This window comes from Trachurus japonicus, chromosome 6, assembly GCF_045865225.1.
Source record: "Trachurus japonicus isolate A0001 chromosome 6, Traja_1.0".
Classification (NCBI taxonomy): Eukaryota; Metazoa; Chordata; class Actinopteri; order Carangiformes; family Carangidae; genus Trachurus; species Trachurus japonicus.
Window position 1 is genome coordinate 9,060,966 of NC_140912.1, and position 24,357 is coordinate 9,085,322.

The 24,357-nt window shown below is 42.7% G+C and overlaps 1 protein-coding gene across 4 annotated transcripts in view; it reads left to right on the forward strand.

Moving 5' to 3' along the window:
• Nucleotides 1-24,357, forward strand: part of ckap5 (cytoskeleton associated protein 5) — a 37,299-nt gene that overhangs the window by 8,112 nt on the left and 4,830 nt on the right. Inside the window, exons 10-42 of one of the 4 annotated variants that reach the window (XM_085778591.1) lie at nt 2,629-2,718; nt 3,443-3,607; nt 3,875-4,003; nt 4,115-4,285; nt 4,385-4,486; nt 5,882-5,992; nt 6,348-6,440; nt 7,005-7,190; nt 7,307-7,401; nt 7,557-7,740; nt 7,877-8,034; nt 9,211-9,385; nt 9,569-9,682; nt 10,042-10,170; nt 10,430-10,624; nt 10,748-10,865; nt 11,035-11,120; nt 11,461-11,571; nt 13,718-13,840; nt 14,662-14,811; nt 14,905-15,108; nt 15,194-15,329; nt 15,408-15,601; nt 15,703-15,875; nt 16,880-16,903; nt 20,384-20,557; nt 20,669-20,789; nt 20,896-21,075; nt 21,190-21,377; nt 22,259-22,334; nt 22,481-22,669; nt 23,880-24,017; nt 24,128-24,211. In XM_085778591.1, coding sequence (XP_085634717.1) covers nt 2,629-2,718; nt 3,443-3,607; nt 3,875-4,003; nt 4,115-4,285; nt 4,385-4,486; nt 5,882-5,992; nt 6,348-6,440; nt 7,005-7,190; nt 7,307-7,401; nt 7,557-7,740; nt 7,877-8,034; nt 9,211-9,385; nt 9,569-9,682; nt 10,042-10,170; nt 10,430-10,624; nt 10,748-10,865; nt 11,035-11,120; nt 11,461-11,571; nt 13,718-13,840; nt 14,662-14,811; nt 14,905-15,108; nt 15,194-15,329; nt 15,408-15,601; nt 15,703-15,875; nt 16,880-16,903; nt 20,384-20,557; nt 20,669-20,789; nt 20,896-21,075; nt 21,190-21,377; nt 22,259-22,334; nt 22,481-22,669; nt 23,880-24,017; nt 24,128-24,211 — 4,566 coding nt within the window. The remainder of the gene's footprint in view (nt 1-2,628; nt 2,719-3,442; nt 3,608-3,874; nt 4,004-4,114; nt 4,286-4,384; nt 4,487-5,881; nt 5,993-6,347; nt 6,441-7,004; nt 7,191-7,306; nt 7,402-7,556; nt 7,741-7,876; nt 8,035-9,210; nt 9,386-9,568; nt 9,683-10,041; nt 10,171-10,429; nt 10,625-10,747; nt 10,866-11,034; nt 11,121-11,460; nt 11,572-13,717; nt 13,841-14,661; nt 14,812-14,904; nt 15,109-15,193; nt 15,330-15,407; nt 15,602-15,702; nt 15,876-16,879; nt 16,904-20,383; nt 20,558-20,668; nt 20,790-20,895; nt 21,076-21,189; nt 21,378-22,258; nt 22,335-22,480; nt 22,670-23,879; nt 24,018-24,127; nt 24,212-24,357) is intronic. The other 3 variants (XM_085778592.1, XM_085778594.1, XM_085778595.1) reach the window with 3 other exon arrangements.

Here is a 24,357-nt window from a genome sequence, read left to right on the forward strand (position 1 = left end):
GATTTTAGGGTCACGATTCGATTCGATTCTCGATTTTTTTTCTTTTTCTTACAGCACAGACGCCTATGCTATTTTCAGACTAGTCTAGTCTACGATCATTGGTTTTATTCATCAAATTTTGTACAGTAAATCTTATTTCAAAAGATGGGATACATATAAGTGATGCAATTTCCATAATGTATCACATTAGGCACTAATGGTCACATTTAAATAATTTCTTTACAATATAAAGGTAACATGCCCCCCAAAATCATGATCCAGGGGCCAAAATTGCCCCCAAGGTTTTGAAACAAATATATTTATATCTGTACAGTGTACATTATCATAATTTTATTTACATTAATTTACCGTCGTGTCTCATTATTCTCCTGATGTATAATATAATGTAAACGAGATTGCGCTGATACGCGAGAGTAATGTGACAGACAGCGGGGCAGAGCTGCAGCTGCTGTGCTGCCATGGACCTGATGATCAGGGGCCGTATTCACAAAGCCTTTTATCTTACCGCTAGGAGTGCTCCTAACTCGCACTAAAAGTTTTTACGTAGGAGTTTTTTCTTAAAAGCTATTCACAAAGCCGCTGAGACCTACTCTTACTAAGGATAAATCACTAAGCGCAAACTAAGAGTGACGCCCCTGGTGACGCCCCGTTGCTATGGATTACGTCAATTCTCGTGCACGAATTCGAGGCGCTCAACAAGGTGATTGGTTGTTGAGTGCCGGCGGCGCCCCCCCTCCCCTCCCCTCCCCTCCCTCCTCCTTCTCCTCCTCCTCGCCGCCGGCCGCTCCGCTTTTTTTTTTTTTTTGCCGTCAGGTCCGACGGGGCTCTAGACTGCTTCGAGTCCAAACCACTCTCTCTGCTGCCGAGTTGGGCTCTGAACTTTCTGTCTTTCTCTCTGCCATCTGCATCTTTCTGCTACAGTTTTTGTCGCGTCTCACTTTCTGCAGTGTGACGCTGTGCAAATGCAATTTTTTTCTTCCCACATTTTAATATTAATTTTCACATTCGTTGACAGCCCTATATGGTGATCATAATAATGATGAGAAAAGAAAATGCATTACCCACATTTGTGGCCTATAACAGGATTTGAACCCAGACTAACAATAAGTTTAGTTTATTGGAGGAGCAGCCCTATCACGTGAGCTATTACTACTAACAGATATATGTGTCTAGCTCACCCACCAACTTTTTAAAAATATTTTTGGCTCACATCAGCATGACTGCATCGCAGCAGTCGCAGTTACCTCGGTCCGACCGTTGTGACGCCGATATTGGACAGTTCGTCACCGTCACTCCTCCCGTTTTATAGCGAAAATGTTGTAGATGACCCAAAAAAAAAAAAAAAAAACACCGACAAAAAGGCACGTTGGGCATCAAAGGGCAAAGGGGCAGGTGCTCCAGCACCCCCCTCTGCAGCAATTCGCAGTCCTCCATACATTTGCCTGGCTGCAGCCATTTGCGATTCTTTGTGAATAGGTCTTACTGAGTTAGGAGTCCTCAAGAGGACTTTTAAGCTCTCCCAGACTTAGGAGCTACTTTTAGGCATAAAATACTTTGTGAATTACTCTTATTTTAAAAAACTAGGAGTCCTAAATTTAAGACTGACACGCCCACTTTTTTTAGGAGTTGCTCCTAAATTTGGCGCTTAGGAGCTACTTTTAACCTTAAGATTCTTTGTGAATACGGCCCCTGATCCTGATCAGACTGGCGGTGGCCCACAGTCAATCAGTCCCGGATCCTCCACCGTCACAGATCCCCCAAAGCCCCCGCAAATAATACATCGACAAAAAGTGGCAAGTTGCACCTTTTCGTCGGCTTATTATTTGCGGGTTTGTTTGTTTTTTTTTATCTTATAACGTCACTGCAACATGCGGCTCTCAGTGCTTGTCGGTGCTGTGTAGTTAGAGCTGCGTCTCCCTCCTGTTTCCCATGTAGAAGGGGGACAGTAGCCCACCAGGGCTGGGTGATAAAACGCTATAAATTGTGAAATAACTTTTCTTCGATAGAAATATGAGACGTGGTCGATAGTTTTCATTCATCCATGTTTTGGCAAATAGCCAATGATATTGAGAGTTCCGCTGCGCCGAACCAATCATGTGGCTGGAACAGAGCCATGTGCATTTGTTTGGGTTGCTGCAGACGTGCACATCAGCTGACACCGCCGGTGTAAAAAAAAAAAAAAAAGAGAGAGAGAGCGAGAGAGAGAGAGAGAATGAGTGAGTGTTGTCTCGAAATAAAAAGTAAAGGAAAACTCGGACCAGTGACTGACAAGACGCTTGGTGCGCAATGGGGACAACGGGCAGTTGTAGCTTTGCGGGCGGCGGAGAGGGGGGAGGGGGGGATCGTCGATCCTCTCTTTGACTTCGATGCTCGAGATCGTGACGTAATTTCGATCGATTTCGATAAAAAATCGAAATCGTGACACCCCTAGTTTTTTCTTTTAAACACAGGGTGTTTTAGGTAAAGAGCATCTTGAATTCTGTTTCGTGATAATCCTCATGAAGGCCAAAAGCTGAAACAAATGTTGTCTGTCTTCTACTATAAGTGCTGCTGCACGTTTATCCTCTTCAGACACCTTATCTGTTGCAACCTGCAGTCACTGATTCCTGCTGAATTGTGTATGTTTAGGTGGTTCCAACTATTCTGGAGAAGTTCAAGGAGAAGAAGCCTCAGGTTGTCCAGGCCCTGCAAGAGGCAATCGACGCCATCTTCCTCACTGTAAGTTCAGTCTAAATTCAAGGATTAAACTTTTGGCAGGAAACAGCACTTCAGGAGTCACCGAATAAGTAATAGAACTTGCAAGTGTGAAAACAAACTTAAGAAAAGTCTGACATTCTTCCGTCTCTTTCAACTTGTGACCTAAAATAATTTTTATAGTATTTGTCTTAGTTTCACTCTTTAGTTTTATATTGTGGCATTCCAAACGCCCAGTGCCAACATGTCTTTGCTTGTCTTCTATAACCAAACCACCAGCAAAAAGCCTTTGGAGAATTACCTATGAAAGGAACAGTCTGGTAGTCTCTGTGCACCATGTATTCTGTTTGTAGGATTTTCTGTTTTGAAGAAATATGGGAAATGCACAACCCTTATCCTCCTTGACTTACTTTCTTACAAAGGCACTCAATTTAAAAAATAATTGCACATCTACTAGAACCATGACCTAGTTTAAGATGAGTCCAGCTGTGAAATCATGTTTAATGTTCATTAAAGTCAGTATTTATTTTTCAAAAATCATTCTTCAGTTGCTTTGTCATGACTTTACAGGGCGGCTGCAAACCTTTGTTCACTGATTTCTAACTTAACTTGACTGTTGTTATTTATAGAGCACTCTAGTCACTCCACAGCCTAATGCATTTCAGAAGATGCCCTAATCTAAGTAGGATTGTTATTTTCTGTAGTCTATATAATGTTGTATTTAATGTGATGTATCTTTTTTCTCCAGACCACTCTCCAGAACCTCTCGGAGGACATCCTAGCTGTGATGGACAATAAAAACCCCTCCATTAAGCAGCAGGCCTCTCTGTTTCTAGCCCGCTCCTTTAGACACTGCTCACAGGCCACGCTGCCCAAGAGCATCCTCAAACCTCTCTGTGCTGCTCTCATTAAGGTACACAAACCCTGGATAGAAATGTCTTTGAATCGTACCATTTCCTTTCTCTTTTCATATAATTGTATTTTACTAACTACAGGACAACAAATGGTGGTTGACCTGTAGTTAACCATTGAAATATCAGACTGACATTAAAACAAATTGTAAATTCTGAAAACAGTAGGAAAGTACTGTGCCTGTGTTGCTTAGTGATTTGTCATAGGGGCAGATAAATAATACAGTGTTAAATAATTTCAATTGTTGTTTTCTATTCAACCACCACAGCAAGTGAATGACTCTGCTCCAGAGGTGCGTGACGCTGCCTTTGAAGCTTTGGGGACGGCCATGAAAGTGGTGGGAGAGAAAGCTGTGAACCCTTTCTTAGCTGACTTGGATAAACTTAAACTGGATAAGGTAGGAGTCAACAGAAGGATGAAGAAAAGCCACATCAGCTATTTACACCAATTATAATTGGCAGAAAGCACAGTTGTCTTCATTCATTTTTTTTGTTTCATATGAAAATAGATAAAGGAGTGTTCTGAAAAAGTTGAGCTCCCTGGAGGGAGGAAGGGTGCTGGAGGTGGAGGAGGCGGAGCAGGGGACAAGAAAACTGCAGCTAAAGCTCCTCCCGCTGCTGAAGCTCCAACCAAATCCTCTGCCCCACCCAAGAAGACGTCAAGTGCTGCTTCCAGCAAGGTATGCACAGAGCAACACACATAGACAAATATCAACGTATGACCCAGTATCAAAATGGCATTAAGAGTCTGTTGAGTTTTTTTTTTTTTTTTTTTCCAGCCGTCAGGAGGTCCTCCTAAAAAAGGCAAACCAACCTCTGCAGGTGCCGGAAAGTCCAAGAAGGGTGCTGACAATAAAGAAGTCACAGAGACTGAATTGTCGGTAAGTCGGTATCTTACAAATACAAACAATGAAACATTGATAACTTGCTAATTCTTACTGGTTACCAGTCACATACTTTGGCTCTACTGTCAGGCTCTGGCAGAGGTCAGAATGATTTTCTGATACTCCTCTGACATGCTATGATCTTTTTTTTTTTACTTGTTGGACAAATGATTCTGTCTTTTGTGTCTGTAATGAATATCAGAGATGCTGTTGACTCAAGTCCTCTCAAAGGGAACAGGAGACATGACAAGCCTTCAGAAACACCCATTGATTAAACTGGGCCATACTTGAGTTCTTTCTTTAAGCCCTATAGCATTTAAACAAAGCCTGTAGTCTATCAACATTGAGGCTACAAACATGACAAATATAAAGATCAAAAGAAGCTGGTCCTCTGAATGAAAACATTTGCTGTTGTGCGTGTGAATCGGAAATGGTCTGGTCCCAGCAGAGACTGGCAGGCGGTGTTGGCAGCCCATCACGCGCATATAGTGGAGAAATGGACTTCCATCACTTCTTCAAGACTGAGGAATATAATATCTTGCATTCCAGCTATTACACTAATGGTCCATCTGGAAATCAATGAAGTTCCTAATTTAGTTTTAGTTTCCAGTCATTCCATGGGTATAGACACTGGGGTTGCCATTTACTGCAGATTTCTTGAATAGATTTGATTCAGTTTTGATTCTGAGATATTTCATTTTAAATATCTATTTGCTTGAATATGAATGTGATTCTCTGAAGTGTTTGTCTAACCTGGTGCATTATTACACATTAATGTTTACCTTATGTTATGAATGTACCTATAGCGGTTACAGGCTACTTTCTGTTAAACACGACCAACAGATTAGAGCAGCTTCACTGTATATGAACAGGCTCACATAGCTTCCTTTGCACATTTTGCTTAAAGGTTTGCTTTAATCCAGCTCTACAGTTTTTCTTTTTTTTTTTTTTTTAAAGTATATTTTTCGGCTTTTTTGCCTTTATTTGATAGTGATGACAGTAGAGATAGACAGGAAATGGGGAGGCAGAGAGAGGGGGAATGACACGCAGGAAAGGTCCGCCCGACGCGGGACTCGAACCGGGGACGCCTGCGGTGAGGACTGTAGCCTCTACATGGGGCGGCCGCTCTACCCACTGCGCCACGCACCGCCCCGCTCTACAGTTTTTCAAGTCACTTCATAGTTTTAAATTCTAAATGTCGTCTGTTGAGATGATGCATTTCTAGCTCTCTGGTATTGTTCATGCTTACTCACTGGCTTACTGAGACACTGTGTTACCATGCAACACCACAATTATGGCAGCTCTGCTTTTTGCCAGGATTTTGAGGGATTCAGCAGTATTAGAATATTTCTGTGGCAATTTCTGATTTTTGTGTGTGTTTTCTCTCATCAGACCGAGGTGTGTGAGGACTTGGCTGCAAATGTGCTTCCTGCATCCTGTCTACAACAGCTGGACTCGGCTAACTGGAAGGAGAGACTGGCCAGCATGGAGGAGTTCCAGAGGGTAAATACAGCCATTACGTGATACAGTATAGTTGACAACTGCTGTGATTTTTAGTTTATTATACAATGTTGAGTTGGTAACATAAATATAAACTGAATATCACAGATCTATTCAAAGATCTGTTCAGTTTCTCACTATCTTCTGACAGTTAGTAGACACAATGAATAGTCATCAGTAGGAATAATCCGAGAAGAGTAAAGGAAATATTGATTTTTTTTTTTCTTCTTCTTTTCATAAAATGTCAATGTTGAAGAAACTCATTCTGGTTATCCCCTGTTAACCTGTTAGTTTCAGTGCACAAGACTAAACTACAAAATGCAGGATTGTTAATCTATAGATGTGCGTTTGATTCTAGGCTGTGGAGACCATGGATAAGGGGGGGATGCCCTGCCAGGCTTTAGTTAGGATGTTGGCAAAGAAACCAGGATGGAAAGAGACCAACTTTCAGGTAAGTGTCTCTTTCTTTGATGGCTCTTTTGAAAGCTTTAACGACTCAAACATGTGTGACTGAAACCAGAATGTATTGGGTTCCTTCACAGCATCTGCATTATAGTCATTTCAGGAATGTTTTTCCTTTTTTTGTTTTGATGTGTCTGAATATATTGATTCATTTTGTAATATATGAGCAAAATGTGTAGATATTTCATGATGTGAGAGACAAAGTGCTAAATGTGTCGAACTTCAAACTGTAGTTTATACTTGATGCATGAGCATTTTCAGACTTTGATGAGAAATGATAATTAAAACTTGTTTGCAGAAAAATGTCAGGCTCTCCTTCATCAGCATAGATGGGGAAAATAATGGATAAACTCAGACCAAACAAGGATTTCTAATAAAAAAACAACAACTAGTTTATCACAAACTTCAGTTGGTTCATTTATTTGTCCAGTCTCAAACAGGTTTAAAATAACATGTTGTCTTGCCCCTCAGAGGGGAAATAAAACCGTCACTGGAACATCATGATGCAAGACTAAGTTAAAGTATCTGTAATATTTGGTCTCTCTCTGTGTAGGTGATGCAGATGAAGCTGCACATTGTGGCTCTTGTAGCTCAGAGAGGAACTTTTTCAAAGACGTCAGCCAACGTGGTTATGGATGGCCTGGTGGATAAGGTCGGAGATGTCAAATGTGGTGGAAATGCAAAAGCAGCACTGACAGCTATTGGAGAGGCCTGCTCACTGCCATGGACAGCTGAACAGGTTTTTTTTTTTTTTTCTTTTTGACAATTTCTTTGAGATAAGAAGAACACAGGCACTTTTCCAGCAGATGTTTAAAGGTGAGCATGTTGTACTTAACAAGCTTTGTGTTTTCTCAGGTTGTCTCTATGGCATTTGCACAGAAGAATCCCAAGAACCAGGCAGAGTCCCTCAACTGGCTGGCTAATGCCATGAAGGAGTTTGGCTTTGCTGGGTAATTGTCATTCTTAATGCTAGCACACTTCTTTTTTCTTTTTTTTTAATTGACTCAACCTAAATGCTCTGATATCATAGTGTAGTATTTAAGAGGACAAGTTACAGCTCCTTATTGCTATTTGTTGACCTTTGACTATCTCTCTCTCTCACCAGTATCAATGTGAAGGGCTTCATAAACAATGTGAAGACAGCGCTGGGTGCAACAAACCCTGCTGTCCGGACCGCAGCCATCACCCTGCTGGGTGTCATGTACCTCTACATGGGAGCGCCTCTGCGCATGTTCTTTGAAGATGAGAAGCCTGCTCTCCTTGCTCAGATTGACTCTGAGTTTGAAAAGGTGAGGACTTTCTGAGTGTATAAGACAATGCAAGACACAGAAGAGACTTTGTGGTCATCCTGACAATACATTCTTTACAAGGAATAACTCATGACAGGGAAAATAAGATATCCGTTTGTGTATTTCACTCTCTAAGATGCAGGGCCAGTCTCCACCAGCTCCTATCCGATTTACCAAGAAGGCTGCAGCAGAGGAGGCGGGTGATGATGGAGAGGAGCAAGAAGAAGATGGGGGAGGAGGAGGAGGAGGAGGAGGACAGGACATCATGGACCTACTGCCCAGAACAGATATTTGGTAACCAGACAAGATGAGCCTCACAATTGACCCACACTAACTCATTTTAATAATTAAATCGTTGATATACGAGCTCAACCACTGTTCAGCACCACTGACTAAATGTATAGAAAAACACGACTTTCTTATACAGTGCCACTACACTTTAGCTATTCCTATTCACCCATAAGAACATTTTACAGAGTGTACAAAGAGAATCATAGTGATGTGATTCTGAAGATACCTTAAAGGGATAGTTCACCCTAGAATGATATTTCGCTCATTATCTACTCACCCTCATGTGGACTAAGGGCTGGAAGAAGTTTCAGAGTCCTCGGTCCCTTCTCTGAGTTACAGGGGGTCTCAGCGTAGCAGTGCATGTCCATATAACGGTTGTAAAGGGACACCAGAGCTCTTCGTAAAAAAACACACACAAAAAAACATCCAAATACCTCCATGCTGCTCGTATGTAATGTCCGTCTTGTGCTGAAGCCCCAAATTGCGTAATTGTCCCGAAAAAAATTAAATAAGTCTATATTTTAAGCTTGTTTGTAGCGGAAGCTTCTCAAAGCTCCTCTTCCTGGTCCGTCCAAATCTCGCGTGATTCGCAGTAACCGCACTGACGCCGGCGCAAATCACGCGAGATTTGGACGGACCAGGAAGAGGAGCTTTGAGAAGCTTCCGCTACAAACAAGCTTAAAATATAGACTTATTTAATTTTTTTCGGGACAATTACGCAATTTGGGGCTTCAGCACAAGACGGACATTACATACGAGCAGCATGGAGGTATTTGGATGTTTTTTTGTGTGTGTTTTTTTACGAAGAGCTCTGGTGTCCCTTTACAACCGTTATATGGACATGCACTGCTACACCAAGACCCCCTGTAACTCAGAGAAGGGACGGAGGACTCTGAAACTTCTTCCAGCCCTTAGTCCACATGAGGGTGAGTAGATAATGAGCGAAATATCATTCTAGGGTGAACTATCCCTTTAATACTGATGATGTACCTAGATATTTATAATACTATAATACAGACTGTGCATGTGTCTAGAAATATATGTGCAAATTGAGACAAATGCACACACCCTGGAGTTGAAGCAAGGCAAATCTGGATGCAGTTGCGAATATTGTATCCTATTTTTAATTTTTTTTTTTTTTTTGATCCTAATGTCTCTCTGTCTCCTCTCTCATGTAAGTGACAAGATCACCTCCGATCTGGTGTCCAAAATTGGGGATAAGAACTGGAAAATCAGGAAGGAGGGTCTTGAGGAGGCTGCAGCCATCATATCAGAGGCCAAGTTCATCACAACCAACATTGGAGAGCTGCCTCTGTCCCTGAAAGGACGACTCGGTGATTCCAACAAGATCCTGGTTAGTAGAGAGAGAGCAGATTTTCTGCTGATTCAGATTCTAACATCAGCTGTCTCTGCACCACAAACGTTTTCCCCCTGTACTGTTTTGTTTAACACAAAACAAAATAGTTTTGACAGTATTTCTCATGGTAATAAAAAATGAAAATGTAAGTGACATGATCATCATGTTTATGACCTCCAGGTCCAGCAGACACTGTCTATCCTGCAGCAGCTGGCTACAGCCATGGGGCCTGGACTTAAACAGCATGTTAAAGCACTGGGAATCCCCATCATCACTGTACTAGGAGACAGCAAGGTAATGGGCACATGCATTCACATCAGAAACACCTCCAACAGTAACATACATCTGTGTTTTCATATTGGAAGAGCTATTACAATGTAGTGTTTGTAGTTCTTAAAATCCTTTTCAGTTCCTGTATTTATTAATTAAGCAAAAAGCTTTGATGAACAAATAAACAAAAAGAACAGAATAAAACAGAACTAGAATGTACTTATACTAAATAAATGTATGCAAAATACAGTAATGTACACTTTGGAAATGTATAAACTTTATGATGAAATGGGTAAAATGATGAATGAGTATAACAAAGCAGAGGAGGCAGTGGGTCATGTCCCTAACTGTGATGATAATGGACATGTCTTGTTCCTCTCAAGGCCAATGTCAGGGCCGCTGCTCTGACCACGCTGCAGGCGTGGGTGGAGCAGACCGGGATGAAAGATTGGCTGGAGGGAGAGGATCTGTCAGAGGAGCTGAAGAGGGAGAATCCCTTCCTACGACAGGAGGTAAACACTCTGTTTGTCTTGTACTTTCTGAAGACAACTTAAAAATTCAGGCATAAATGCAGGAAGAAAGGAACAGTTCATCGGAAAAAATCTCTCCAAACCGAAGACCCTGACCCCAAAATCGTGATATAAACCAAATTGTTGCATTTTGACAGTTTTTAGTGAACTCAGGATTACGAGAACAGTTCCACCCCTAAAATGTACCATAAACTAAATCATGGTCCACAGGACATGCATAAAACTGCCTTCATCTCCACAGGTACTCGGCTGGTTAGCAGAGAAGCTGCCCACCCTGAGGACAGTACCTGGCGATCTGATGCTGTGTGTCCCCCAACTTTATGGCTGCCTCGAGGACAGAAATGGAGACGTGAGGAAGAAGGCTCAGGATGCCCTGCCCACCTTCATGATGCACCTGAGCTACGAGAAAATGGTCAAAGCTACCGGGAAACTCAAAGTACTGAACTGATTTATTGCTCTATGACTTGCAAATGATTTAACTCGTGAATTGTCCAAGTGCTGACCGTTAGAGAAAAAAATAACACAGCTGTGAATCCCTGCTGTCGTCATCTCCCTTCAGCCGGCCTCCAAAGATCAGGTGGTAGCCATGTTGGAAAAGGCCAGAGCAGTGATGCCAGCCAAACCTGCTGCTCCTGCCAAAGCAGGAGGGGGAAAAGAGCCAAGCAGAGCTGCTTCAGGTTTGTGTGACATCAAAATTTTTTCTTAGTTATGCTTTTAAAAATGCTATTCAAAGCATACAGCATGTACAAAATGCAATGGTGCCGATGAGCAGGTAGCAACAGATAGTGCCAAACACTCTAAACTGTGTCAAACTTTCATGAAGTAATCTGTGTCTGTCCTCTGCAGCCTCCAGGTCCCAGCCAGCTAGTGAGGACTTTGTTGACAGTAAACCTGAAGTGAAGAAAGTCAGAGGAGGAGCGCCTGCTAAGAAGGTATGTCCATCTAAATCAACTCCTACATAAATGTGTTGATCTGCCCACAGGAACAAAGTGTTTCATAACAAACAATCCAGACTCCAGAGAATCCAGAGAACAGAAAAGACTGGATTTTACTCCCTGTTCATCTCCAGTATGGTGCAGCTCCATCATGTCTCTGTGTGGGATTACGTTTTTAGACACCATGTGAAGATCTGTATCTCTCTAAATGTCCATGTCACCTTTGTACGACCCCGTCAGTGGTTCTGCATATCTGGCATGTACTTTCCTCTTTTTTTTTCTTCTTGTCATTTCCCAACAGTGAAGTGTAAATGCTGATGTTTTTCTATTCACCCAGCCTCCCTCCCCTCCCGAGGAACCTGCCCTTCCCCCTCCCTCCAAGGACAAGGACAGTAATGCTAGTAAAAAGCCTGCCAGCAAGGGCAAGGCTGCTGCTGGCAGCCAACAGGTAGATGTGTGACAGGTGTCGTCGTGACGAAACTCAGTCTAGAATCTCTTCCCACTTCATCTCCGTGCTGCTGCTTATTAAAGCAGAACTATGCAGGATTTGGGCTGTAATTATTGTGGCTCAGAGTCACTGTGATGGTTGAGTGACCTGTTATGAAGTGAATGGGGTCTAGGCCAATGCGCTCACCCCCCCCACTGGCTGAAAACCGCACTTGCAAGATCAGTCGTCCGTCTCGGTGTTACAAATCTCGTCAATGGATAGAAGTATCGCGAGAAACTGCCTTACGGCAGTACGAGATAAGAACGCATATGACGTCATGCATGTCACGAATCGTGATTGGTTTGAGTTCGGAAAGTCGGAGGAAACCATGGAAACATGAAATGTTTACTGATGAAGTTCAGCTTGTGACTAACAGGGAGCTAATGCTAACACAGATACACACACCATGGGTCTTTTATAAGATAATGTAATACATCATGACACACACACACACACACCTTCGCGTTTTGGAACCTTTATTCCTGTGTGTGTATGTCTGTGTCTTTGTGCCTGTGTGTGGCTGTATTAGCGTTAGCGCCGTGTTAGCGTTAGCTCCGTGTTAGCATAGCGTTAGCTCGGTGTTAGCGTTAGCTCCGTGTTAGCATTAGCTCCGTGTTAGCATTAGCTCCGTGTTAGCGTTAGCTCGGTGTTAGCAGGGCTTAGCAAACAGCAGTAAACACAAGCACGTGTAGGGGGGGTGGAGGAGGTGGCGGCGGCAAGTTTTTTTTTTTTTTTACGACAGTGACATGTGCCTACCAGAACTGTGGGGGAGCTCCGGAGAGGGAAAAAAAGAGAAACCAACGAAGGAGCGAGCTATTTCCGGCCGACCTGCATAGTTCTGCTTTAAAGCCGTTAGAGCAGCTAATGTGGACAGAGTTTCTCAGTCACTTGACAGTTGTTAACCCTCGACCGGCTTTTGTCCGCCTTGTACTGGCCCGATCTTGGTTCAGTCTAATCCTATGTCTCTTGAATCACTAATACTGCCACTGAATATACAAATGTATGATCAAAATGTGCATTTGTGAGATTAAATCAGTTTGAAGCTTTAACATGTAACAACATGCTGACAGGAGTATGGAGGGCGGAAAGTGCCAAAATGAAATGAATGAATACACCATTGAATAATTACTTAACCCTCAGATGCCCCCCTTAATGCGGAGATGAATGAATGGAACGACATTGCGTTGGTCGAGCCAAAAGCCGAAAGATCTATTTGTGGCGGATATAATTTATTCCTGAATGTATGGGAAACACGGTCCCGATTGAAGATTGTTTTATCGCCTGCCATAATGCATTTAGCATAATCCCTTTTTTTTTTTTTTTTTTTGCGACGTGGTTGCAAATAAAGTTTTGTTTAATGGAATTGGTATCGAAACCAGTATAGGTGAAATGCGGCACCCGGTGTATCGGTTTACTAGCTCTGCATCAATCCATTATCTGGAATCGATTTGCTTTGACTTGATGTGCAGGGTAACCAATAAGATTTTAGGAATCTGCCCACTGACTTTGATGGATGAGTTTGACCGATAAAAATAAATTCATAATGCACTGCAACAGAGGACCATGAAATCATTAATTAAGTAGTGAAATAATTATATATGTTTTTTTACATAAATCAATTAGTATTTTAATTAATTAATTAATGACACATTTAATAATGCATTTATATATTTAATTCAAATTTTAATTGAATAATGCCACATTTAAGTGATTATTTAATGGTGTGTGTGTATTTATTTCATTTTGACACTTTCAGACCTTGATACAAGAGATCCAGTTGTTGTTCAGTGAATGCATGCTCACAGAGAGGGAGCACACACTGAGCAGTCACTTGTCACTTTGGTGTTTCAGGTCACTCCTCTGCATGAATGTGTCAATAACATGTCTGTTTCATGTTCTGGAATAATATCACATCAGTGTTTCAGCACTATATCTTTGTGTTTTAACCTGGATTGAGATCTTTTCAGCGTAACACCCCTCTGTCTCCTGTTTCTACTCTTACCGTCTATAACTGACACATGGCGCGATCACACATAATCACTACACATCTTCAAAGCACCGTGGTTCACTGACTACCCCTAACACTTTGATGTTGCCTCCCTCACAGGGTGCAGCTGCTAAGAAGCCTCCAGCCAAAGGCGCAAAGGATGATGAAGATAGGTCCGGGCCAATCTTCACTCTGGTCCCCAATGCTAAGGAACAGAGGATCAAAGAGGAGAAGCAATTAAAGGTAAAAACACACTGTTAGACTATGTTTAACATTGCAAATAAAATTAGATCAAAATGTGTATCTGGAAAAAAATATGCATTGACTGTCCAAAGTTTATGACCTTAATAAGACACAACCATTTAATGCCAGTCTGTGTATTACAATCATGTGTTATGCATATTGAAATGCATCCTGGACTGTGGACATATAGCACTGTGAAAAGGTTTTAGACACTGAAAGTGGATGCCAATTCTACACCGGTGTAGATGTGCTGTTTTCCCTGGTACTCAGCAGACATTATGTTCCCAGCCTCTTGGACAACTTCTCACAGTTTGTCTGTGGATTTAGACGCAGTCAGCTGGTTCTGTCTATTCAGTATAATTGTAGAGGAAACACTGCTGCTTGGCCCTCCTCTGTGCTTCAGCAATACAAACCGCAAAAAAGACATGAACATACCTGAAAATGTATTTGTCAAAGGTAGTGCAAAGAAACAAAAATAGTTTTAGCTTATCTGTGGTAGTGCAAAATGAAATTCCTTAAAAATTAAATACCAACCAGCAATGACAATTTTTTAAGAAATCTTTGGTTTTGTTACTTTTTCACCCATAGTATTGAACATAGTATCGAGTATTTTCCTGGGTATTGGTATCAAGTTTGAAATTCTGGTATTGTGACAACTCTAATTTGTAGTAATTATGCTAGCAGCAATGGTATAAAAAAAATCCAAATAACAAAAACCAGCCATGAGCTTGTCTGACTGGCTTCGGGGTACTGATGTTGCAGTCCATCACAGTAATGCTGCTGACTGCAGGTGACCTCTGTGCGTCTCTTTTGACCTGTAGATCCTTAAGTGGAACTTCATGACTCCTCGAGATGAGTACGTGGAGCAGCTGAAGACCCAGATGTCCACCTGCTTTGCCAAGTGGCTGCAGGACGAGCTGTTTCACTTTGACTTCCAGAGACATGTCAAGGCCATAGGAGTCATGATTGAGGTAATGTCTGGTCTTATTAATGCAAGAGGTTGTGTTTCAGGAGTGGAATTGCTTTGGTAATAAAGTTTGTATGTGTGTTTTTGTATGTAACAGAGGCTGGAGAGTGAGAGCGATGCCACTATCGGCTGTCTGGACCTGATTCTGAAGTGGTTCACCCTACGGTTCTTTGACACCAACACCACAGTCCTGATGAAGGTGCTGGAATATTTAAAGCTGCTGTTTGCCATGTTGAATAGGGAGGACTACCACCTGACCGAGTACGAGGCCACCTCCTTTGTTCCCTACCTTATACTCAAGGTGAGAAAACATCACTCCGAGGTGATAAAACGAGCCTCTTTGAGGTTTTTTTTTTCTTTCACTCACTTTCACCTCTCACATTCAGGTTGGAGAGTCGAAGGATGTGGTTCGCAAAGATGTGCGGGCCATACTGACCATGCTGTGTAAGGTTTACCCAGCATCCAAGGTCTTTCCTTTCCTTATGGATGGAACCAAGTCTAAGAACTCCAAACAGAGAGCTGGTATGTCTCCAACGTGCACAAGTACCTGTCCAGAGTTGAAAGAGAATGTATTCTAACCCGTTTCCTCCCTGTCCGCAGAGTGTCTGGAGGAGCTGGGTTGTTTGATAGAGGGCTATGGGATGAGTGTATGCCAGCCAACTCCAGCTAAGTCTCTGAAGGAGATTGCTGTTCACATTGGTGACAGAGACACATCTGTCCGTAATGCTGCCCTGAACACTGTGGTTGCTGTATATAACGTCTGTGGGGACCAAGTTTACAAACTAATCGGAAATGTAAGATGAAGATCATGCTATTTTTCCATTCTTTGCTCGACCCCAAAGTCTACTCTGTTCAATTGCTCATCATTCATCTCCCATTCTCCCATCTTGTCCAGTTGTCGGAGAAAGACATGAGCATGCTGGAGGAGAGAATCAAACGTTCAGCCAAGAAGACTGCAGCAGCTCCTGCTAAGCAGAGCGCACCAGAGCGGGCTCAGAGAGAGCACCCAACCAACCCCAACGCCACCTTCCTCCGCAAACCTGCACAGGAAGACCCCAACAAGCTCAAGTAGGTCACTTCTGACTGTGATATGTATCTGAGTTGACTGTCACTGTCTCTCATCACAAAATAGAAGAAATGCACTGCAATAGTGACGCATCGATTTTTCTATCAACAGTATTAAAAGTAACAAATGGCAGTTGAGTTCTAACGTGATGAAATGTGTGAAGCATATGACAATTAAATATAATAAGTCTCATACTAAACAAGTATGTTCCTGTAGGTCTGGAGACTATGATTTGTAGCCCAGACATCTGTAGCACCTCACCGGTTGTGACACATTTTACCCTTATTGAAATATTACTGCTGCTGCTATTTGAAATTTGCACTCAGTTCTGTTTTGATTTTGATTACATTTCACTTGCTGCTTGCAACTTGTCTTGGATGAAGCTAAAATGTTCTACAAAGAAGCGCAGAGCTCACTGAATTTTATCTGGAGATAAAAGTAATAAAATGTAGACGGGGTCACGAACATAGTGAAAATTAGCATCATCTTAACCCTCATTTGGGCCTCATTTTTATATCGGACATCAGAAATCTATGACACAAAACGTCTTGTGTGACATGTCTTCATTGTCTCAAACCCTGGTTGTTTTTCACGAGCATGTTTTCCATTCTATCGACCAACCACCTCTTTAAACTGTCAGATCCATGACGGACTTCTACATGCTGTCGTCTCTTGCGACTTGATTGTAGTTAGATTTCTGCCATAAATCTTTTTAATGTTTGTTTGTTTCTTTCACGACTAATCTGGTCTTCTCTTCTCATCCTGTTTTGCCGAGTCATTGCATGTTGGGGTTGCTCTCACAGACACTCATTCAGTTGTAAAAGAAATTGAGGATATAAGAATCCTACACTCACTGTCTGTGAGACCAACCTCAGTGTATGTGTCTGGTTGGCTGGGGGGGGCCGGCTGTCTGTCTCTCTTCTGCCCATCTTTCTCTTAACCCCTCATCTTTCTTCCTGTGTGATTTCCTCCTTTCTCTGCTCTGCCTGCCTTCCTTTCGGAGCAGAATAATGTATCGCACGTATAGGATGTGAGTACCTATTCCTCCTCCCGCCCTCCTTTTCTGTGTTGTCATGGTAATAATTCCTCTGCATGTATTCTAATATTCATCATTCATGATGATTACCAGGAATTTTCGCCATTTGAGTTCAGTCGAGCTTCCTCACATGGTAGAGAATAAGGATCTAACCTTGCTCTTTACTGTCATGTGGTGAGTGAAGCAACAGACTAATGATCAACAGCCCTGCTTTCACTTTTAATAAGGTTCATTCTTCCCTCATCACCCCTTTGTCTTCGTTACAAATGTTGTGCATATGGTTCCTGGAAAGGAACTAACCTGAGTGTTACACAATCATACCCGCTATAAACACAGGAACATTTTGGTTTGCTGAACAAATTTATTTGATTATAAATTTGAATATTAAAGCAGAAGTAAGCGGAATGTTTGTGTTAATATAAGTCTTAAATAGTTATATCTTCCAACGGCAACGGCAATCACTTATCACACTTATATAAAGTGTTTGGTCTAACACGGGTCTGTCAGTCGCTCTGCTCTGCTGTAAGCCGTAGGAGAAAACTTTCCTTGTATCCTACAACCTTTATCCAATGAGGAGAGAGAACGGCATAAAGGGGCGGTCCTCTCTGTGTGTGCAGCCAAGGGATGCGCGTGAATGTGATGACGTAGGGACGAGGGCGGGGACTGCTAACTCCATCGGCTGACAAGAAGTTAGCCAAAACAACTTGATCGCTTACTTCTGCTTTATAGTGTGGTGCTGAGATCCAACGTTCAGCCTTTTAAAATCCAACTGAAGCCTAGTTCACTTTATTTTAATCTATCTAGCACCAAATCATGTAATTATATCAAGGCACTTCACAGAAGGTCAAGACCTTACTGTTTTAAAGAGAGAAGCACACATAGTGGTATAGTAATTGTATTATTAATAATAACAGCAGTGACGTCGGCACCACCTTATCAGTAAGTGTAGACAAAGATCTGGATTCTGGAGCTGCAGAATAAGACAGAGGGATGAACCACAAGTGAGAGAAGACACAAATCTGATCTGTGCAGAGAGACACAGATGAAGAGAAGTGCTCAGTGCATCAAGAGGGCTGCCCGCGCAGCCAAGCCCTGTAGCAGTGTTGCCTATGAAAAAGCTCTCTCAGCTTAATCAAAGGGCCTGACAGCTGCCCCATTCTAATCCTACAAACTGTAGGAGCCATACGCAGGCCTGCAATTAGAGAGGGGAGTGTTTTGCTGGGATAAAGAGGAACCATGAGCTCATTGAGACGTCATGAAGCTTGGTCCTTAAAGGCTTACGGTATACATAAACAGATGGATTTTGATTTCTGTATTTGATTATACTTGGAGAGATTCTGGGAGATACTTACACAGGAGAGATGTGATCTCTGTTCCTAGTTCCTGTCGGTACTCTACTGCAGCAGTTTGTATTGTCTTGAGGCTCTTCACAAATATGGCGACATCATGATAGTAATGAATTGCGGTAGTTGGAGGTAACAGATGCATGAACTGGTTCTTTTTGAGGGGCGATGCTTCTAATTTTTACAGCACTATGCAGGTGGAAGAAGGCCGTCCCAGAGACGGGTTTAAATGTGAGGTAAAGGACGTGTCCTGGTCAGAATGACTCCAAGTAGGGCTGTTCGATTTTGCCCAAAAGTAAAATCTCGATTTTCTTCTCTCAAAAATCGATTTCCGATTACGATTACGATTTTTTTGTTAAATGACAAACTATTTTGTGTGCTATTTTTAAATGGACCTAGAGTCTAATTTAAAAAAAAAAAATCTATCTATCTATTTTTTTTATTCAAAACTTTGTTTCACAATACAAAACAGTTTTTCAAAATAATATGCTATCTATCGATCTATCGATCGATCTATCTATCAACTGATCTATCTATCAACTGACTGCCTTCCACTGATTGGCCAGAGCGTTGTCACCGGAAGAGTCGCAAGCGCGACGTCCGACCATAGGTCCATCACGAGAATCAATACCGCTCATTTTACAGTAAAAACACACCGACAAACTGTTGTTATTCTGTCACCTGAGTTAAATGTCTGCTGTGTGGGAAAACCACGCGGTCCGTAAACGAGACGACACGGCTGTAGCCGCTGTTATATGACGACCCCGCCCCCGCTGAAGAACTCAGCTGTAACTTAGAAAATCCTTGTCATATCACAGTACCGCTGTGATATGACGGCCGAGTCGAGCCGAGTAGAGCTGTAACTGTGTAGTAGAAAAGGGCTGTTGGTCTTTTCGGCAATGAAATCCTCGCTGGTCATAGCAGAATGCCGACATGCTTGTTTCCAGTGTGTGGGGAGAGCAGTGGGAGAGCGTGATGGGAGGAAGGAGGCGGCAGTCATTACGGTAATTCAGCGCAGCGCAGATTCATGAACGGGGGCTTACCGTAATTACCCTAGTTAGAGTAAAAAATCGATTTTTAGGATTTCAAGTTTTTAACATCGTCCTAGGCAAATAATCGCGATTACGATTTTAAATCGATTAATCGAACAGCCCTAACTCCAAGGTTTCTGCAGTAGGTAATGACATCCAAAGTGCAGGAGAGTTGGAGAGTGGAGGGTGTGTGATGCAAAGGGACAGCTCCTCTTTAAATGGAGCAGTCACAGATTTTGTATCAGCTCTTATATTAAGTTAAGTCAGTGATGAAGCTAATAATGGTGCTTTTTTCTGTGGTACTAGAAGGTGTTTGCCTTAATCACTGTGCTGGTTGTAGTCAGACTAGATTAGAAATGTGTCAAAATCAAATGTATGTTCAGTTTTTTTAGATTCCTTTGACCAGTGGTTCAGTAACAGGTGGAGCAGCAGCAGTCTCTTGCCACCAATTGATACAAATATCTGATATTTGTTCAAGTTCTGTCAGTTGGTTTTTAAAAGTGTCAATGACTAATTGTTGATCGTCAACAAGGTGAACAACTGATGACCGAAAATGCTTAGAATTCAGTTGTATTTTTTTCCTAAACAATAGATGTTAAATGTTGGTTTTCAATCAGTGCTGATCAGCTCCAGTCCTGGCAGTCCAGCTGTTATTTGGAAGCAATCAAACAATTAACACATACAGTAAATTATTATATTCTGCCAAACCGCTCTTAATTGTTGAACACATGTTATCTTCTTAATGTTTGACTATTTCTTAAAGTTACTGCTACTGGATAATGTTTTTACATTGACTTTTAAAGCCTAAAAGTAATAATTGATACTCGTCAAAAAAGTAATTGGTTGTTTAGATTTTTTTTCCATATGAGGAACAAGTCAAACATTAACTGCCCTTCACAATAGACTGAAGACTGCCCCAAACACCATCACACTCCTCATGGAGTCTCAAACTAACAATTAAAAAAACTTGTCAGTCAGACCTGGAGCTGAAAGGCACTGATTGATGATACATTGGACTAAAGACACTGTCCTGTCCACTCTCTCCCCCCCTCCTTCTCCACATCTGTCTTCCCATCTCGTCCCTCTTTACCTCCATCTAGCCAAGCCCGTCAGAACTCGCAGCACAGCGAGTCCTCCCATCCCTCCATACCCAAGGAGTTCCAGTTGGACCTGGACATGATCGAGATGGACCAGGGCAGAGTGTGCGAGCTGCCTGACCTCGTCCAACACAAGCTGGATGAGCTGCTGGAGCCCATCATGATCCCTGAACCCAAGTAAGCACGCTCGAGATTTACAAAGTGCAACGGATATTGAAGCACAAATGCTGTTCAAATAGAAATAAAACTTTTTTTCTTGAGGTTAATGTTGTGTTTTTGTGTTGGAAGGATGCATTCAGTGTCTCCACACTTTGATGACCTCCACAACAGCACGGCCTCCACCATCAACTTCGTCATCTCTCAGGTGGCGAGCGGTGACATCAACACCAGCATACAGGCACTGGCACAGGTAAAACACACACTTTTTTATTTAACACAAATTATCGTATATACTGTATACCATCATTAACAGGCTTCACGGTGAGATCATATGTGTTTCTCCCTCCCCCCCACAGATTGATGAGGTTTTGCGGCAGGAGGACAAAGCGGAGGTCATGTCAGGACACATCGATCAGTTCCTCATCGCCACCTTCATGCAGCTCAGGCTCATCTACAGCACACACATGGCTGACGACCGTCTGGACAAGAAGGACATTATCAAACTGTACAGCTGCATCATAGGAAACATGCTGTCTGTGAGTCACCACCCGCTGCTGCTGCTGCTGCTGCTGCTGTTGCTCTGCTGATGTGTTGTCTCAGTAACAGTGACACTAACATTTTTTATAAATCTCCTCTCGTCCCCCTGTCAGTTGTTCTCCATGGAGTCCCTGGCCAGAGAGGCGTCCATGGGTGTGTTGAAGGACCTGATGCATGGTCTGATCACACTGATGCTGGACAGCAGAGTGGAGGACATAGAAGATGGACAGCAGGTCATCAGATCAGTCAACCTGCTGGTCATCAGAGTCCTGGAGAAGTCAGACCAGACCAATATGATCAGGTTAGTGTGAAGAAATGGTTCACATTAAAGGGATACTTCACCCAAAATCGATAATTCACCATTTTTCTACTCACCGTCATGCCAAGGAAGGGTTTGGAGAACTTTTGGAGTTTTTCATACAATGGCGGCGAATAGAGCTCACTTTTGAACTTTTGAATTGTACCAGCTAACTGTTAGCTACCGTAGCTCAGGCATCGGTCTCCCGTCAGGTAAAAGCTGCTGTTTATTCCTCAAATGAAGCTCATGAAGTTGTTGAGCCCCTCCGGTACAGTTATCCATCACTGTGGTTGAATTAGCCACTAAACTGCTGGACGCTAAAACAGAGGGGCCCGTCTGTTTGTTTACAATTCACGAAAGCAACGTGAACGTACGTGCCGCTCACATTTAGTAGAGTTACGTTAAGAGGCAGTGTAGCCTCAGCCACATACACACCGTACGGGCAGAAGAGGCAGAGGTGCTCTTTCTGTGTGCCTCACCTCTGAAATACAACAAGACGGCGAGTGGCTTCTACGGCCGCTCTATAGCCTGTGGTTGATTTTAAAAATGTGAAGTAATCAGCTGTAATCTGATTACGAGTTTGTACTTGTAACGGACTACAGTTACCTTTTTTTTGTATCCTGATTACGTAAAGCTGTTACATTTAGTCCGTTACTCCCCAAGCCTGGTTATGTAACACTGCTAGTTATCTTGAACCTTTCTGACCACATTCCACAAATGTGACAGTTTGACTAATGTTTCTGATTTACAGGGATCTGTTGTCCATATTATCCATTTCATTTTCTTCTTTACTGTTAGTACTTAATTACAGAGCTGTGTGAGTGTGGTCCAGGCTCAAAACCTGTGTGACTTAACACGTGTCATTGGTTGTTATTTCTCTGCAGTGCTCTGCTGGTTTTGCTTCAGGACAGCTTAGTCACGACCGCTGGTCCTCCAATGTTCTCTGAACTAACCATGAAGGTGAGGAGGGTCACAGCATGCCACACATCCAACATCACTAAGGCAAACTTGAGACTGACTGTCGTGTGTGTGTGTGTGTGTGTGTGTGTGTGTGTGTGTGTGTGTGTGTGTGTGTGTGTGTGTGTGTGTGTGTTGTGTTCGTTCAGTGTCTGTGGAGGATGATCCGCTTCCTCCCAGAGACCATCGACACCATCAACCTGGATCGGATCTTACTGGAGGTCCACAACTTCATGAAGGTTTTCCCCAAAGAGAAACTTAAGCAGCTCAAGAGTGACGTCCCTCACAGGACCCTCAAGACTCTGTTACACACCCTCTGCAAGCTCACCGGGGCCAAGGTATAAACACACACACATTCTGTATCGTATTCTGAGCGTGTTGTTAAGTCCTTGGGACAGATGGTTTATGATTACATCAGCAGTTGTTTGACCTGTGAAGTAGGGCTGTCAACGAATATTCTAAATTTGAATATAAAAAAAACCCCCGAGATTCGAATGTGAGAATTAATATTCGAATATTAAATAAACAGTGGGGGAAAAAAACTGAGTGAGGAAAAAAATGAGAAAAATAATAATAAAACAGCGGGCGCACTGTATGACGGCCGGGCTCATCGCTCATTATTACAGTAATAATAGCCAAATGCACAACTGAAAATATTGTAGCGACCCCGCAGTAATGTTATTATGATGAAGTTGTGTTATTTCTGACTGACTGTGAATGTGTACGGGCAGGTAGCGTATAGTTGGATGAGAAACTATGTGTAGGTGAGTGAGGAGGATGAGAAACTGAGAAACTGTGTGTAGGTGAGTGAGGAGGAGCAGAGGAAGAAGTGAGACCTATCAGATAAGTTTGTGTTATGTTGTTGTAGTTATGTCGGGTCGGACGCTACAATATCAAAAAAACGTGTGCTTAACATAGACGTCGGACGCGAAATAGCCACGGAGCGAAGCCAGTTTCCTTTCGGTCCCGTTAACCGATTGTGTCAGATACGCCGAGCGCGCACCTCTGTGCCAGGCTCGCGCTCTGCAGCGATTTGTGTTTATTCATAACAGAGCGCGCGAGGCATTAATACACACGCACACACGAGCTACCCACAGACACACAGCTGAGGGGCCGAGGCGGCACGGAGAAATGCACATCTGGTGGCGTGCCCCCCCCAGTGGGTGCTCAACCTGGTCAGGGTGCTCGTGCACCGGAGCACCCACGGAATCGGCGCCTGTGTAATTGCTTCAATCACTGAATGAAGCCTGTCTATACGGACAAGACTCGGGACCTTTAATTGCTCGGGCGCGGGCGGGAGAGCCGCGAGCAATTTAATTTTGTAATGTCCTGGGCATTGTCAAAGATGTTAAAATTGAAGAAAAAAACCTATACAAGTAGTTATGTCTTGTATTAGTTCGTCCTCCTGTTGGCATAATGCACAAGATATTCGAATATGTTCGAATTATGTGTTATTTTTAGAACGAATATTCAAACATCATTTTGGAGCAATTTTGACAGCCCTACTGTGAAGTGTCATTTCTGATTGTATTATGTCTTGATGAACAGATCCTTGATCACCTATCAATGATAGAAAATCGTAATGAGTCGGAGTTAGAGGCTCATCTGAGGCGAGTGGTCAAACACTCCGGAAACCTGTCAGGACTCAAGAGCGACCGAGGCAACGAGAAGTCTGGTCTGCGCCCGGTGAGCATTTAAAAACATAACAAAGTGGCAGTTTTATTCATCTCAGTATTTGTCTCTTAATTATTTATGTTGCATAACTGAAAGGACGAATTTCCCTTGTTTGTTCCCAGGACGATCGAATGTCAAAGGCAAAGGTCAGTGACATTCTGTCTGAAATCTTTAAGAAGATCGGATCCAAGGAGAACACAAAAGAGGTCAGCTCACTGCATCCTGAAAACCATTAAAGACTACTCTGTGTTTCACCTGGTACAATGTGTACCTTAAATCTTAGTCCTAACTGCAGCGGCCTGGGTCCGATCTGATCCACAGCAGTGTGCAGCATGTCATCCCCTCTCACTTT